At 38.3% G+C, this 14,098-nt stretch overlaps 2 protein-coding genes across 7 annotated transcripts in view; one reads left to right on the top strand and one right to left on the bottom strand.

Annotated features, from left to right (window-relative positions):
- Nucleotides 1–2,593, bottom strand: part of ZFYVE9 (zinc finger FYVE-type containing 9) — a 127,593-nt gene extending 125,000 nt beyond the window's left edge. For 3 of the 5 annotated variants that reach the window (XR_005658051.1, XM_039886106.1, XM_039886114.1), the window contains exon 1: nt 2,301–2,434. The gene's annotated coding sequence lies outside the window, so the exon portion shown is untranslated. Of the gene's footprint in view, nt 1–2,300 lie in introns of all 5 variants that reach the window. The other 2 variants (XR_005658045.1, XM_039886094.1) reach the window with 1 other exon arrangement.
- Nucleotides 1,946–14,098, top strand: part of LOC120620995 (spidroin-2) — a 53,960-nt gene continuing 41,807 nt past the window's right edge. For both annotated transcript variants that reach the window (XM_039886193.1, XM_039886202.1), the window contains exons 1-2: nt 1,946–2,897; nt 5,825–5,983. In XM_039886193.1, the coding sequence (XP_039742127.1) occupies nt 1,988–2,671 (684 nt within the window). In that variant the 5' untranslated portion in view covers nt 1,946–1,987 and the 3' untranslated portion in view covers nt 2,672–2,897; nt 5,825–5,983. The remainder of the gene's footprint in view (nt 2,898–5,824; nt 5,984–14,098) is intronic.

Raw genomic sequence — 14,098 nt, 5'->3', positions numbered from 1 at the left:
TATCTCATATAAAAATTACTAATATATTTAAAGGAAAGCTACTAAATTAAACATAGGAGCCTTAAAGAGGGATCTAGCATGTTCCACTCAATTACACCTGTCTGACCCTGCCTTGTAACAGTTAATTAAACATGTCCTGCTTCTACAATTAGCTAGTTACTAGCAGAAACCTTGGTCATCTTTGTTTTTCCTAGAATACCAAAGAAAGGATCTTGCACTTAAAATTAATAGCTAAAATTTTATAATGATCTTCTGTAGGTTACAAAATTTTTTCTGAGGTATTTACCATAAAAATCTTGCAAGAAGTATAACTGTCTGTATTTTAGACAATAACATTTGAGGTCCAAGGAGATTAAGTGCCAAGTGGCCAGGTATCTTCTTACAACACAGCTACCACAAAAGGCTTGCAAGTGTTTGTTGACTGAATCAGTTGTCCCTTAAAATATCATCATTTTTCTTTCTAAGATTAACAGCATTATCTGTTGCTATGAGAAATGATTGTATTGCCACTTATGACTGACTGATGATAGCTTTGCTAGACAACAGATATGTATATTCATTCAGCTTGCCAAGGTTAATTAATTTTAAACTTATATCTGATTCTCGAACTTTAGTAGGCCTAAAAATAGGAGATCTTGATAAAAATGAAGATCCTTGAGCCACCATCATCCCTAGAAATACTGATTCAAGGAGCCAGACTCTGCTTATTTAAGTAATTAGAATCAGTTGATTCTAACAGTAGTCTTTGGGGACACACTGACGAAAACAGAATTAGACTTTTTAAAACCAAAGTTAATCTACCAAAAAAATTTTTAATCAAGCCAACTTTTTACAATTATAAATACTTAAGCAAAATCTTACAAAAACAATACAAGGCTACTACATGTAACAGGACAGGTCCTCAAAAACATTTACTACACCAAACGTCCCTAGACCTCAGGAGCTTCTCAGGCTGTACCAGGGGTCTTTTCGGCAGCTACTCACGTTATTCTGTTTTAACTGATGGATTCAACTGTGATTGCAATGTAATTTAGTAAAACATTTCTACACATCTTATATAGATGACTGGATGTTAAACAGTAAAATGGTACAGTATATGCAGAAATAATCATTTAAAAATCACCAACAGCACAAGCCCATTTTAAACTTTAAATGACCATCAAAATGTACTATGAGATTATGGATGACCTTTCCCCCATTATTAAATACTTAAGGAGAGTCTACACGGTACCTTTTGGTACTTTCCCAGTTTCCTACAAAAAGCGTATTTTTTTCATGTTTACAGAAGATTTAGAAGTACTTATCAATCCTACAACCTTCACATACATAACAGGAAAACAAGAATAACCTGAAACCACGTTTATCATAAACACCCATATATACCTGACTTAGGATATCAAAGTGTAATCGCTAACTTTTTTTACATTAATAGCAAAACAAATTATTTAACATAAAATTTAGAACAAATCCATTTCCATCTGGTATCTGTTATTAGGATAGTTAGCATGACTTTTTAAAACCGTCTCGTCATCCCATTCTGTGGATCTAAGTAGAACATTTTTGTACCGAGGCATTAAAATATTCACACTTACTGAAGAAGGGGGTCAAAGACCTTTGTAACATATATATTCACTCTTTTATATATAACTGTGAGCATTTATCTAGGAAACGTAACATCGCAAAGCTGGGACGGAGCTTTCTCCTAGGCAGACCACGCTTCGAGGCAAAATATAATAGAAGAGGGCAGGCATGAGCTACCAGCAGGTGATAAAATTTCACCTCAAATAAGACGCAAAAGGTTGTTTCAACCCAATAAGACCCGTGAATGACACTCCAGGGGTACCAGGGGCTTTCGGGGCCGCTCACTTTCCGCACTTCAATTCCCACCCTGCCCTCCCGCCCCTCCCCCAGGGACTCTGCGGGACTCAGTATGCGGCGCGGAAAGCCAGGGCTGTTTGCAAACAAGCGTCCTCTGCCTCCCTCCAGGATGTACGTGCACAGAAGGGGCCCAACCCGAAGGGGGCCAATGTCCCCGCCAGCCCCCTGCTCCACATACCCGACCGCGCCGGAACCGAGGCCGGAGCGAGGGCTTCTCGGTAGCGCGGGGCCTAGTTGCCCCCCACGCGCCTCCAGCCTCCCGGGGGGACACGGGGGAAAAGGGCTGAGCGCCCAGAGCAGCAGGGCGGTGGAGGCTGTCGCAGCGGCTGGACGCCCCGTCCGCCCGGCTAGAGGGCTGCCGCTGGGGCCCTCCCCAGAGGCCGAAGGCCAGCGAGCCCGGGACCGCGCCACGCCACGCTCACCTCCAGCAGCAGCCGCCGCCGCCTCAGCATGGCCCGGAGGGTCGTCCCTGAGCCGACAGCCTCCTCTGGATGGCACCGGCGCGACCCCAGGCGCCGCCGCGAAGCTTCCTACTTCTGAAGGGGCTGTGGTCGCCGCTGCTGCTGTGGCCCGGCGCCCGCCGAGCCGCATCAAGCTCACGGGTCGCCTTAGCCACGCGGAACCCAGAGGAGCTCCGCGGAGCCGGGCCGGGGGCGCAAGGCTGCGGCGGGACGACCGTGGTGCTGCAGGCGGGGATCTTCGGCGAAGCCTCCAGCGTCGCCTTGGCCGCTCCTGCCGCCGGCGCCGCTGGGCCACAGCGCCCCCTGGACCCCACGCCCGGCTACGGCACTAGGACTGCGGCGGCCGCCTGGGCACGAGCCACGGGGAACGCCACCTAGCGCAGTCTGGGGGAGGCGGGGGCCGCGCGCTCCAAGCACCGCCCACGGCCTCCGGCCCGCCCCCGACGACACCTCCCCGGAGGCGGAAGCCCCTAGGTCCCCACCGACTCTCGCGCCCCGCTACCCACTCCGGGTCTTCAGACCTCGAGCACCTGTGCACCTTTTCCTTCGCTCCTGAAGGTATGAGAACATTCCTGTCACTGGGACACGCACCTGAGAGTAGGGGTGTGAGGGAATCTCCTTGTTTTCATCTCTTGTAATTCGAAAGGGAATCCCTTCTAATCCCTACAGTGTGTCTAGGCATAAGAACAGTGACCCAGCACCAACCTTTTTACACACACACACACACACACTCGCACAATCCTTTACCAAAATGATGAAGGAATTAAATGGACCTTAACTTATGGGGGGTCTACTGTGCAGATCATTACAGAAATTTCCTAGAGATACCAAACCTTTAACCTCGAAAACCTCCCCCAAAATAGAAAAAAATATATATTCCTAGCAAGAGAAGAGAATAGCCACCGAGTTGTCCTGAAATTAATAAACAACTTAAAGGTAAGAAAAGAACGTCCATCTTTTCTAACTATCCCCCTCCCCACCCCTACTTCTCTTCCATCCCCTAACCCTGCCAAATCTCAGGTAATGCACTGAAGGAAGGAAATTGTTATATAGTGGGAGCTGTGGAATCATTCTGTTTATAGATACCTCATATTCGATCCCACTCAAACTCTAGAGTGCAAACATCAGAACCAAAAACAAAAGAAAGAATACGAATGTCAGAGGGGAAGTAAGGGGAAAATTCTCCAAATCCTTGTTCCCAAGTTTTCCAAATATATTATTTTATCATAGAGCAGTATAGTAAAATGAGCAGAGACCTTCGTGGCAGACAAATCCTGATACTACCAGTTCCAGCTCTATCGTGTTTAGCTTCATGACCCTGGGCAAGTTATATATTTCTGAACCTCAGTTTTCTAATACCTACCTCGCTAATTGTTGTGAAGACTGGAGATAATTTCTGTAAAGGAATTAGCCTATAGAAGGTACTCAGTAAATGTTACTTCTAATCATTATTGGTTCCAAAGCACCCTCTCAGTCTTTCTTAGAATCAAGATTGTTCCCACTTGCTTTTGTTCTTTCACACTGTGTGTGTGTGTGTGTGTGTGTGTGTGTGTGTGTGTGTGTGTAAATGTATTCCTGTCAAAAGGTGGGTGCATCATTCTTCATCATCCTTGGTCTGGGTAAGATTTCTCTAAATTTCAGTAATGGACTTATGTAACATCCTTCCACTAAAGAATAATAGAACTTAATACACTGGATCCCATGACAGTCTGCTCTACAGCAGATGTCAGCATAGAACAAGTATATTTTTCTTTTTTTAAAAATATATAGCAACCTCACCTTACCCTAGGTTATGTCCTAATAATAATAAATCTTAATGAGAAAATTATATAAGGTCTCTGAGAACTTTCAAATAATAATTGAGCAGCCACCTTAGAGAAAAAATAACCTAACAGCTGTCTTCCAATCAATGAAAGCTGTTCCTGTACAATCCTGAGTGTGCCTTCGCCACCTACTTCTGAGTCACATTACAAAAAAAATCACTATGTCCTTTTTATACCCAGGGAAACTGGGGCTCAGAAGGAAATTATGATTCATCCTCACAACATCTCTATGAATTAAGTACTATACTACCACCATTTTACATGTGAAATACATCCAACCTAAGGAAGAGCTGAAAGGAAACCTGAGATTCCTTCAGTCTCCCATCTGATGCCCTAATAATCCTTTCTGCAATATTCGGAAAATGCTGTAAAAGTAAGTTACCGTTGCTAAAAATGTTCAGTCTAGAGAAATGGGCCCTTTAATTTAGATTAGTTTGACAACCTAACATCAGCACTGTGCTTTCCAAGCCTAGTTCACTACCACCAGGAAATCTACATTTGTTTATGAATAATCATGCTACTCAGGGTATAGCTACTACATGAAGATGATTCATTTGTTCCCAGGATGTTTCCTCTTGCTTCACGCTTTCTTCTCCTTCTATTCAAATTGTGTTGATGAAAAAAGCTGCCTTTCTGATCATTACCACCACCCTGATCATAGTAGTCCACCTTAAATCCTTTCATGTACAATTTTTTCCATCGTTTTGACTCTTCCTACCCAGTTTGCTCTCTGCTCCTGAAATGTTTCTCATCTATTTTTCTCCTATACTTTAAATCTCTTTTTCATTTTAATCTACCTTGACCTACTGTCAATTGATTTGGTTATCCCACTGTCAGTTTTGCATTGATTTCCACTATTATCGAGTGGCTCTAAAATATCTCTTTATTCCCAGCCTGGTCGACCTCCCCACTTTCATTTTTATACCATATACATCCATCCTGTAGAAAGTTAGTAGTCAAAGAATGGTTTCTTCAAGTGAGTTTAAGTGTAGCACCCAAAACAAAATTTTCTTTTCATTCTTTTAAAATTTATTCTTTAAAATTCAGGCATTTCGTCAATTATAACTGACTAGTGCTGGGGGTGGGGGGTGGGGGTTGGGGAATCAGGCCAAAAAGATATCCATTTCCTGGCTTGGTAAATGGCACAGGAGTCATCCTTAACTCTTATGACTCTGTCCTGGACAGTTAGTCACTAAGCCTGGTAAATTCTACTTCTCGTTTTATTGAATTTCTCTCCAACTCCACTGCCACCCCTTTTGATCTAGGGTATATGCTCAATAAATTATAGGTACACTGAATGAAAGGAGAGAGGGAGGAAGTAGGAATAAATGAATATATTTGTGTACAATAGTATATATACTGTTTTAAAGGAGGCACAAAACCTCTTCCATGCTCCCAATAACCCTTGTGCTTCCCAACTTATAAGTACTCATCACTGCGATGTCAATATCTGTTTACTTGTTTATCTCTCTTATCAGTTTGTAAGCCCTGTGAACCAGGTTCAGTGTTTGATTTATCTCTGTGTCTCCACAACCAGTCTCAGCACAGAGTACACTTCAGGGAATGTTAAGCTGAACTGAACTGTGGCTTAGCTTCATGTGTGTCAGGCTAGTGCATCCTATTCACTTACTAACTTTTTAGGCCTTTCTTGTTAACTTTCAGGTCCCACCAAAGAGTATGACTTCGCTTCAACAGATGATTGCCTGGCAGCCCAGAAATGACCCCCGCCTGTTCCTGCCATCTATAGTCTCCCACACCCCTCTGCAGTTATCAACCACAGCCAGGAATCAAACCAAGAATTTACAGTCTGTTACCAAACAGGTAAGGCCGGAGCAGGCCAGAAGTCAGTAAAGCAGCACAAACTTAAAAAGGAAATTGGGGATGTTTGAGCCTTGAGCCATTTTAAAAAAAGAACATAGCAATTCTCATTTTAGGACTTGAACATAAGGAAATTATCAATATGTGAACAAAGATATGTGCAAAAAGATGTTTCCTATATATTTTACTATAGATTTATAACATAAAAATGTAAGGGAAACCTTAAATAAATTAAATGAATTACAGTACCTCCAAATAAGAAATATTATGAATCCATTAACAATTATGTTTTTAAAAGAATTTTAAAAACTGCTCATGATTCAATATCAAATTAAGAAAAAAATAGTTGGATTAGACTATTGTATGATCCAAATTATCTTTTTATATACATTTGAAATATATAAATATAATATTTAGAAGGAAATAGTACAAAATATATGTGGAATTTTTTGACTTTATATTTGGAAATAATTTCAGATTTAAAGAAAAGTTGCAAAAATTACGAAAAAATCCCATATATCTTTCACCCATATCTAACCACATTTACTTTATTATTCTCTTTTTTACACATGCATGTGCTCATTCTTGCTCTTCTATCTCTGTAGAAAGATAGATATAAATATAGATATATAAAGGAACTGTTGTAATTATTTTCTGATCCATTTATCCCTAAATATTTTTCAGTTTATTTCCTCAAAAGAAAGTACAAATGATACAGTACAATTATCAAAATCAGAAACTTAACATTGATATGATACTGTGTTTTAATCAATCACCTTATTCAAATTTTGCCAGTTGACCCACTAATATTCTTTATAGAAAAAGAATATAATATTTTTTCTGGCCCAGGATCCAAAGCAGGATCATATTATAATTAGTTGTCAAATCTCTTTAATTTTCTTTAATCTGGAAGTTTCTCAGTCTTTGTGTTTCATGACCTTGACATTTTTAAAGAATACAGGCCATTTATTTTGTAAAATATCCCTCAATTTGAGTTCGTCTGATGTTTCTTCATGATTAGATTCAGCTTATACATTTTTGGCAGGAATACTTCAAAACTGATCTTGTGTCCTTCTCAGTGCCTCATATCAGAAGGCATGTGATACCTGTATGTCCCATCACAGGTGATAGCAACTTTGTTCAGTTGATTAAGGCAGTATTTGTCAGGTTTATCTAGCGTATTTCACTCTTGTGGGGAGATCATTTGAGACTACTGATAAATTCTAACATTCATTGATAATTCTTGCTTGAAACAATTATTACTATAGTGGTTGCCAAGTGGTAATTTTCAAATTCTATCATTATCATTGTCATACATTTTTTGTTTTTCTCTTGTATGAGGTTTTTGCTTCTACCCCATTTGTTCATTTATCAGTTTGTTAATTTATATCAGAATGAACTCATCATTTTTTATTTTATTCTGTGAATTATTACCATCATTTATTTTGATGCACAACTTGTTTCAGATTTGGCTGGCATTTATGTTCTTTCATCATCTTGCCATCATTTTTTAAATATTTCCCTTACTTTCTGGCACTACATCCCAGGCTTACCTTGTGCATTCCCAGCCCCAACCCTGGAATCAGCCATTTTCCCTAAAAGCCCTAATTTCACTTAGTAGAGAATGTTTTTAGAAATTAAGACCTAAAAGCCCTAATTTCACTTAGTAGAGAATGTTTTTAGAAATTAAGACCTAAAAGCCCTAATTTCACTTAGTAGAGAATGTTTTTAGAAATTAAGACCTAGGTGGTAAGTGTGCTCATTGCCACTATGGTACCATTGCTTCTAGGCTCTGTCAATGAGTAGAACTAGAAAATACACACGCACGCACACGCACGCACACACACACACACACACACCACTTTTACTTAAACATTTTTACTTTATAAAACAAAAGATAAATTATAGTTATTCATTCAGACTTGGGAATCTGACAGATATTTTCTAAAAAATAAATGAAGTAAGCTCGTCACTTCAAGGAAAACAACTAACAGTATATATTACCAATGATAAAATTCAAGCTTTTGAGTCAGTATTAGAATTTTGAAAAACTTGAATTCATCACCATAAATTTGACAGCTTCCTAAACTTTTCTAAAGAGATGGATAGTGATATTAACAAGTGTTGCGGGGTGTTTTTTTTTAATGTCATATAATAAAATGTGTCAATATTTGGTATATCTGCATAACTCAGTGAACTAGTGTTTTTTCAAATGACCAATGCATGATGTTACCAAAACATATATAGGTAAAATATCCCTTTAAAGTATAATGCAGACCAAAGTATTTTAATGAAACAGAGCATAAAAATTCATTGATGTGGTTTCAGACTCCACATTGCAGCTAACCTTTAAGAAATTACCACTTGTCAAGTTTTGATGTAGTATCAAAGAAAACAACCACAAGTATCTGAAATGACTATTAAAATACTCCTCACCTTTGTAACCACATATCTGTTAAGGACAGATTTTCTTCATATACATCAATTAAAACAATATAACCCAACAGATTGAATGCAGAATCAGATATGACAACACAGTTGTCTTTTAGTAGATTGACTTTAAAGAGATTTACAGAAATGTATATAATGCTACTCTTCTATGTTTTTTTATTTGAAAAATATAGTCGTTTTTCATTAAAATAAGTTATTTATGTTAACATATTGGCTATTGTTATTTTGAATAATTCTTTTAAAAGTTTTCTCAGTTTTAATTTCTAAGATGATAGATATCAATAGATATAATCCACATAAAGAAAAGATCTCTGAGATCCTCAATAATTTATAAGCATGTGAAGGGGACTTATGACCAAAATGTTGGAGAACCATTTCTATAGTTTATTTAACCATTCTCCTGTGTGTGGGTTGTTTCCGGTGTTTTGTATTACAATGTTGCAGTGAGTAATTTTGTGCATGTGTGTTTTTCTAATGTAGATATATCTTAATGGTAAATTCTTAGAAATGGGGTTTCTGGGTCAAAAGATAAATGCATATATAGTTTTGTTAGATATTACCAAACTCCCCTTCCAAAGGATTTGCCTCACTACTACCATTGTCTCTCTCCCCTGCCAACACATGTTTCCTGGCAAACCTGATACAATAAGAGGTATAACACTTTTGAGATTATATAGTTGAAGAGCTTTGGAACAAGACAGATCTGGGTCCAAATCCTGAATAACTATTTAGATATGAATAGAAGGACATGTTTACTCATCAATAAAATGAGGCTAATTGTCTGCTAAATATACAGGGAATTGCCACATTGTTCATTAAAGGGTCTGTTATTATCTGAATCTCTCCGGGCAAGTAGCAGTGATGATTAGGGTTGACCAGCATTGATATCCTGGATTCCTTGGGGGTAAAAATGGACTATCCTAATTGGAGCTGCAGGGGCTGTTGGCAATTAGAGAGAATACACAGAGTTGAAAGTCTTGGGAGTTACCTAGAGTGTAAGAAGAGAACAGGTCACCTAAATCAGAAAAGAGGGCCAGAGGCAGATTCTGAAATGTAGTGTATAAAGCCAGGGGTCTGGACAGTGAGAGCACAGAACAGTTCATTAATTTAGTCAGTTAGTGAAATATTCATTGAACTTACTGTGTACCAGGCGCTATGTTATGTGGGTAAACAAGATACTGTCTCTGCTCTTAAGGAGTTTAGACTCTTGTTGGAGGCATATGAAAAGTTAAGCAATTATAATTTTAGTGAGTAAGCACAGTACTATAGGAACACAAATCAGGGGCATCTTACCGGACTTAGAGGTTGGGCAAGACTTTTTTAGAGGAAGTGATACCTAAATGGAGACATGAAGAATGGCTAGAGGGGCTGCAAGGAAGTAGATAGGGAAAAAACATGTTCCAGACAGCAGGAATAGAATATACAACAACCTGGAGGCAAGAGAAAATATGATGTGTCTATAAAACTGAGAGAACAGTTTTGGCTGAGGCAGAGAGGACAGGGTTGGGGAGTAATGATAGCTAAGGCAGAGGCCAAATCATGAGAAGCCTTATAAATTTAAGGACTTTGGATTTTATTTTATGAGCTCTGGGAAGCCATTAGAGCTTTTAAGCTAGTCAATGGCATTAACAGGTTTGATTTTAGAAAATCAAACTGCTCTGTAGAGAATAGATTAGAGAACACAAGTTCGAAGATAGGGAAGCCATTTATAAGTGTCTTTTAGAGTAATCCAGGCAAAAGTGATGGTGACCTGATTAGGGGAGAGTAGGGAGAATGGAGATTTGGGGAGGCAAAATTATCAAACTTATGATTGGATTGGTGTGTCAAAAAGAGTTCAAAGGTGAAACTTGGGATTCTGGCTTAGGCAACTTGATAGTCCATGCTATCAGGCAAAGAGTCAGCGGGGGAGAAGGAGGAGGCTTGAGAGAAAAAATGATGAGTGCAATTTCATTATGTTGACAGATTAGGAAACCGAGGTTCAGAGAGGTAAAATTACTTGTCCAAAGTAATTGTAGGTGGCAAAGCTAAGATTTCAACCCAGGTCTATCTGACTACGAATTTTTTTATTGCTTCAGTACTGCCACACCTCCTCCCACACTCAGAGTAGGAATGTGCACTAACCACCAGGGAGTGGGAAAACACTGAGAACATTTATAATGTGAGTGAAATGCCTTCATGTAAGTCAAATTTGACTGAATAATAAAACAAGAGTATTTCCATAAGCATAATTAACACCCTGTCCATGACTCATACTGTCATCTGCTGGTCCTAGGAGAAAAGTATTAGGATACACTGATATTGAGAAATGTTTATGATGTGTTATTAATAATAATTACATATAAGGCATTGTGGTGTATGTGGTACAATGGAAAGATCCTGGGTTAGAAACTGGACACCTGGGTTCTAATGATATAAACATGAACTGGACTGTGGAAGAAAGTTGTTATTTGGGCATTTACCTCAAGGTGGGGCCTTACCTCAAGGTGTCCAGTTCAGTCAGGGCTCCTTTAGCCCTTCAGCCTATTCCATACTATCTACCACAGACAAACACAGTGCAGAATAGTGGAAAGAGCCTGTGCTTTGGAGTTAGCAGATCTGAGTTCAAGTCACAGCTCCTGCAGTTTCAGGCTGTTTGACTGAAGGAAGTCACTTATTCTCTGAGTCTTGTTTTTCTCATTTGCATGGTACATGATTGTAAGAATCACGAAGAAAATGCCAGGTACATGATAGGCACTCAGAGTTAAATGGCTTCCCTTGCCTTTTCTCCTCTTTTTAACCTCAAACACTCTTTCCTATCTCTATCTCTATAGCTCTAGAAAAGAGTTAACAGCTTCTTTAAAATCTCTTCTGTTCTTTCCAATGTACGTGTAGTCTCTCATATTCAGAAAACCAAATAAACAAAACATATTTTGGAGCACAGAGTAGACCAGCCAAGCAGTCAGCATCCATTACAGCCTATGACTCACAACGTTTATTTAGTTTGGGCATGCTATACCCCCATTGTACATATGAGGAAATAATGTGAACTTATGTATACATTCTCATGTGAATGTAAATTCACTTCAATTCTACAAATCCTGAGCTCTAACTATGATCCAGACACTATGAGAATATAGATTTGAAAGAAAAGAATGTTTTTGCTTAGTTTTGAATGTATGTATATATATATGTGTGTCTGTGTTTTGGCTGAGAGAAGGAAGAATTGGATTCATAGAATTGAGGAATATATGAGCTAAAAGCAGTGATGGGCTGGAGCCAGCTCATGAGAACCAGTTGTTAAATTTTAGCCAATTGTTAAACACGGCCATTTAAAAAAGTTAAATTTTATAAACTGACAAATAAATTATATTAAAAACAATTAATAAGTATCGACAGCTCTTGCTTTGCACAGTTCTGAAATGTGCACATTTTAGTTACTGGAGTTTAATTAAATAACATGAGTCCCCCAACAACATAATTCTAATTTCATTTATCACAGTATATTAACTATAAGTAATTGCATAAAGTACAAACTTTGCTGCCATGTCTTTCATTCCACAAATCACTATGTAAGTAACAGATGCACATCATTATCAGTGATCAATCACATCATGTCTTTCACAGTCTGTCAGTGATGGTCACTGCACATCTGTTATTCAATTCTTACACAGACAATAAAGTATATATTGTGTTGCTTCTTTTTCTACCATTGATAAAACTCACATGACATTTTACATAAATGAATAAAAAAAGAAAGGAATTGGCAAAAAAAAAAAAGGTTCAAATGAAGCAAAAAAAAATGATAAGGCTAGAAGTGAAACGTTAATTGAATGTAAATGGAGTTATAGAAGAAATAGTTGAGCATAGAGATATTGACATTCCTCTTTGAAAGACTCTAGATGTGCAGCCAGAGGAGCTTAGTGAAGGCAAATTTATTGATATAAATGAGGAGAGCAGTTATGACCAAAAGAATGAAGATGTTTTAGAGAAAGTAACCTCAGCAAAAAACTTCATATTAAAAATTTTGGAGATACTTTACAATGTTGAAAGTGCAAAGAATAACATGTTGAAAGCTGATTCAAACTTGGAAAGAAGTAGAGCCATGTTCCAAACATAAAAAAATGTGGTCACTCATATTGTAAGTTATACATCAAGAAAGCAAACGCTATTCAAATTCCTCATAATAGTTTTTTTTTACAAAGAAATAAAATACTTTAATTCTCAATATTTCAAATGTTTTAAATTATAGTGTGCTATACCACTCAATGGGGAAAGAATGAATGGTGCTGAGTCAACTGGATATCTACATGCAAAAGAATGAAGTTGAACTCTACCTTATACCATATACAAAAATGCATTCAAAATGATCAAAGACATGTAAAAGCTAAAACTGTTTAACTTGAGAAGGAAACATAGATCTAAATCTTTGTGACCATGGATGAGGTGGTGATTTCTTAAATATGACACCAAAAGTACAAGCAAAGAAAGAAAAATAAATAAATAAATTGGACTTAGTTAAAATTTAAAACTTTTGTGAAATTTGCCATGGTGGAAATATTTATACCACAGAAATTGGCAAATGCTACATATCGGGGCTTGTTTTGTTAACTACCTAGACTTAGGAATGTGATTGAGCAAATGTTAATGCAGATTAAACTTAAAATGATGTATCTGTATCTGTGAAAAGCATAGCAAAAATTGAGGAAATATTCTTCCAGCATTTGAAAACTATTATTTGATTCAGCAAATGAGTCACTCATATTACTGACAAATAAGCAAAGTTCTAATAGATGTCTTTGTTGTTTCACTTCATCTTAATCATGAGCAGAAACTAAAATATTAATCAACATTCATGTCAGAACTACACTAGGAGAGCCAGTAACTAAACATTTACCAGCACACCATTGGCTGGAAGGGACATCAGTGATCCTAGAATCCAGCATCTCTTACTACTTTATATGTTGGGGGCATGAGGCCAAGGACCTGCTCAAGGTCACAAACAAGTGAATGGATGGATGGTCAGCATTCGAGTCATGTGCTGTCCTTTTTATTTTAACACTACCTCCATGGATATTCAGGAATATGTGTTTTCCAAGACATACCGAAGTGAGGATGGGCAGGGAACATGTGTGAAACAGTTCTCATAAGTTTAGCTAGTAAAAAGTCCTTCGCTCTAAGGTTCTAACAATGCTGAGTATCTGCCCTCAGGGCTGGAGGAGCCAGCAGAATTAGGGCACAAGAAGAGACCTGCCAGGTTCCTATCCCTATCTGGATAGACCGCAATAGAGCAGGCAAACAAGCACTCTTATTTAGGGGCTTTTCTCTTCTCTCCTTACACCCTGAGGCATTGAAGAGATTGGGGAGATATTCAGGCTTCTCTCTTCAATCAGAGATTAAACAGAGGCCTGGCCCCATGGGAGAGGATCAGGTTCGAACTTAGCCTCCAGACCAAAAGCTCTCTCCTTGGCCTCAATCATTTGGAACATCATTTCAATATTATTTACCCAGAGTCTCCTTTGGAGATGAGCCAAGAATTATTAATAATAGTAGACATTTACACATAGCCCTTAACAATTTGTGAGGACTTCGTACATGCATCATCCTGTTTGAGACCCATAATAGCCCTGTACGGTGAGTAAGGTAAGGGTTAGTAAACCTATTTTATAGATGAAGAAATGAGACTTGAAG

The sequence above is a fragment of the Pteropus medius genome, unplaced genomic scaffold, assembly GCF_902729225.1.
Source record: "Pteropus medius unplaced genomic scaffold, Ma_sr-lr_union100, whole genome shotgun sequence".
Taxonomy (NCBI): Eukaryota; Metazoa; Chordata; class Mammalia; order Chiroptera; family Pteropodidae; genus Pteropus; species Pteropus medius.
The sequence above is the reverse complement of the archived record's forward strand: the minus strand, read 5'-3'. Positions and strand labels throughout refer to the sequence as shown.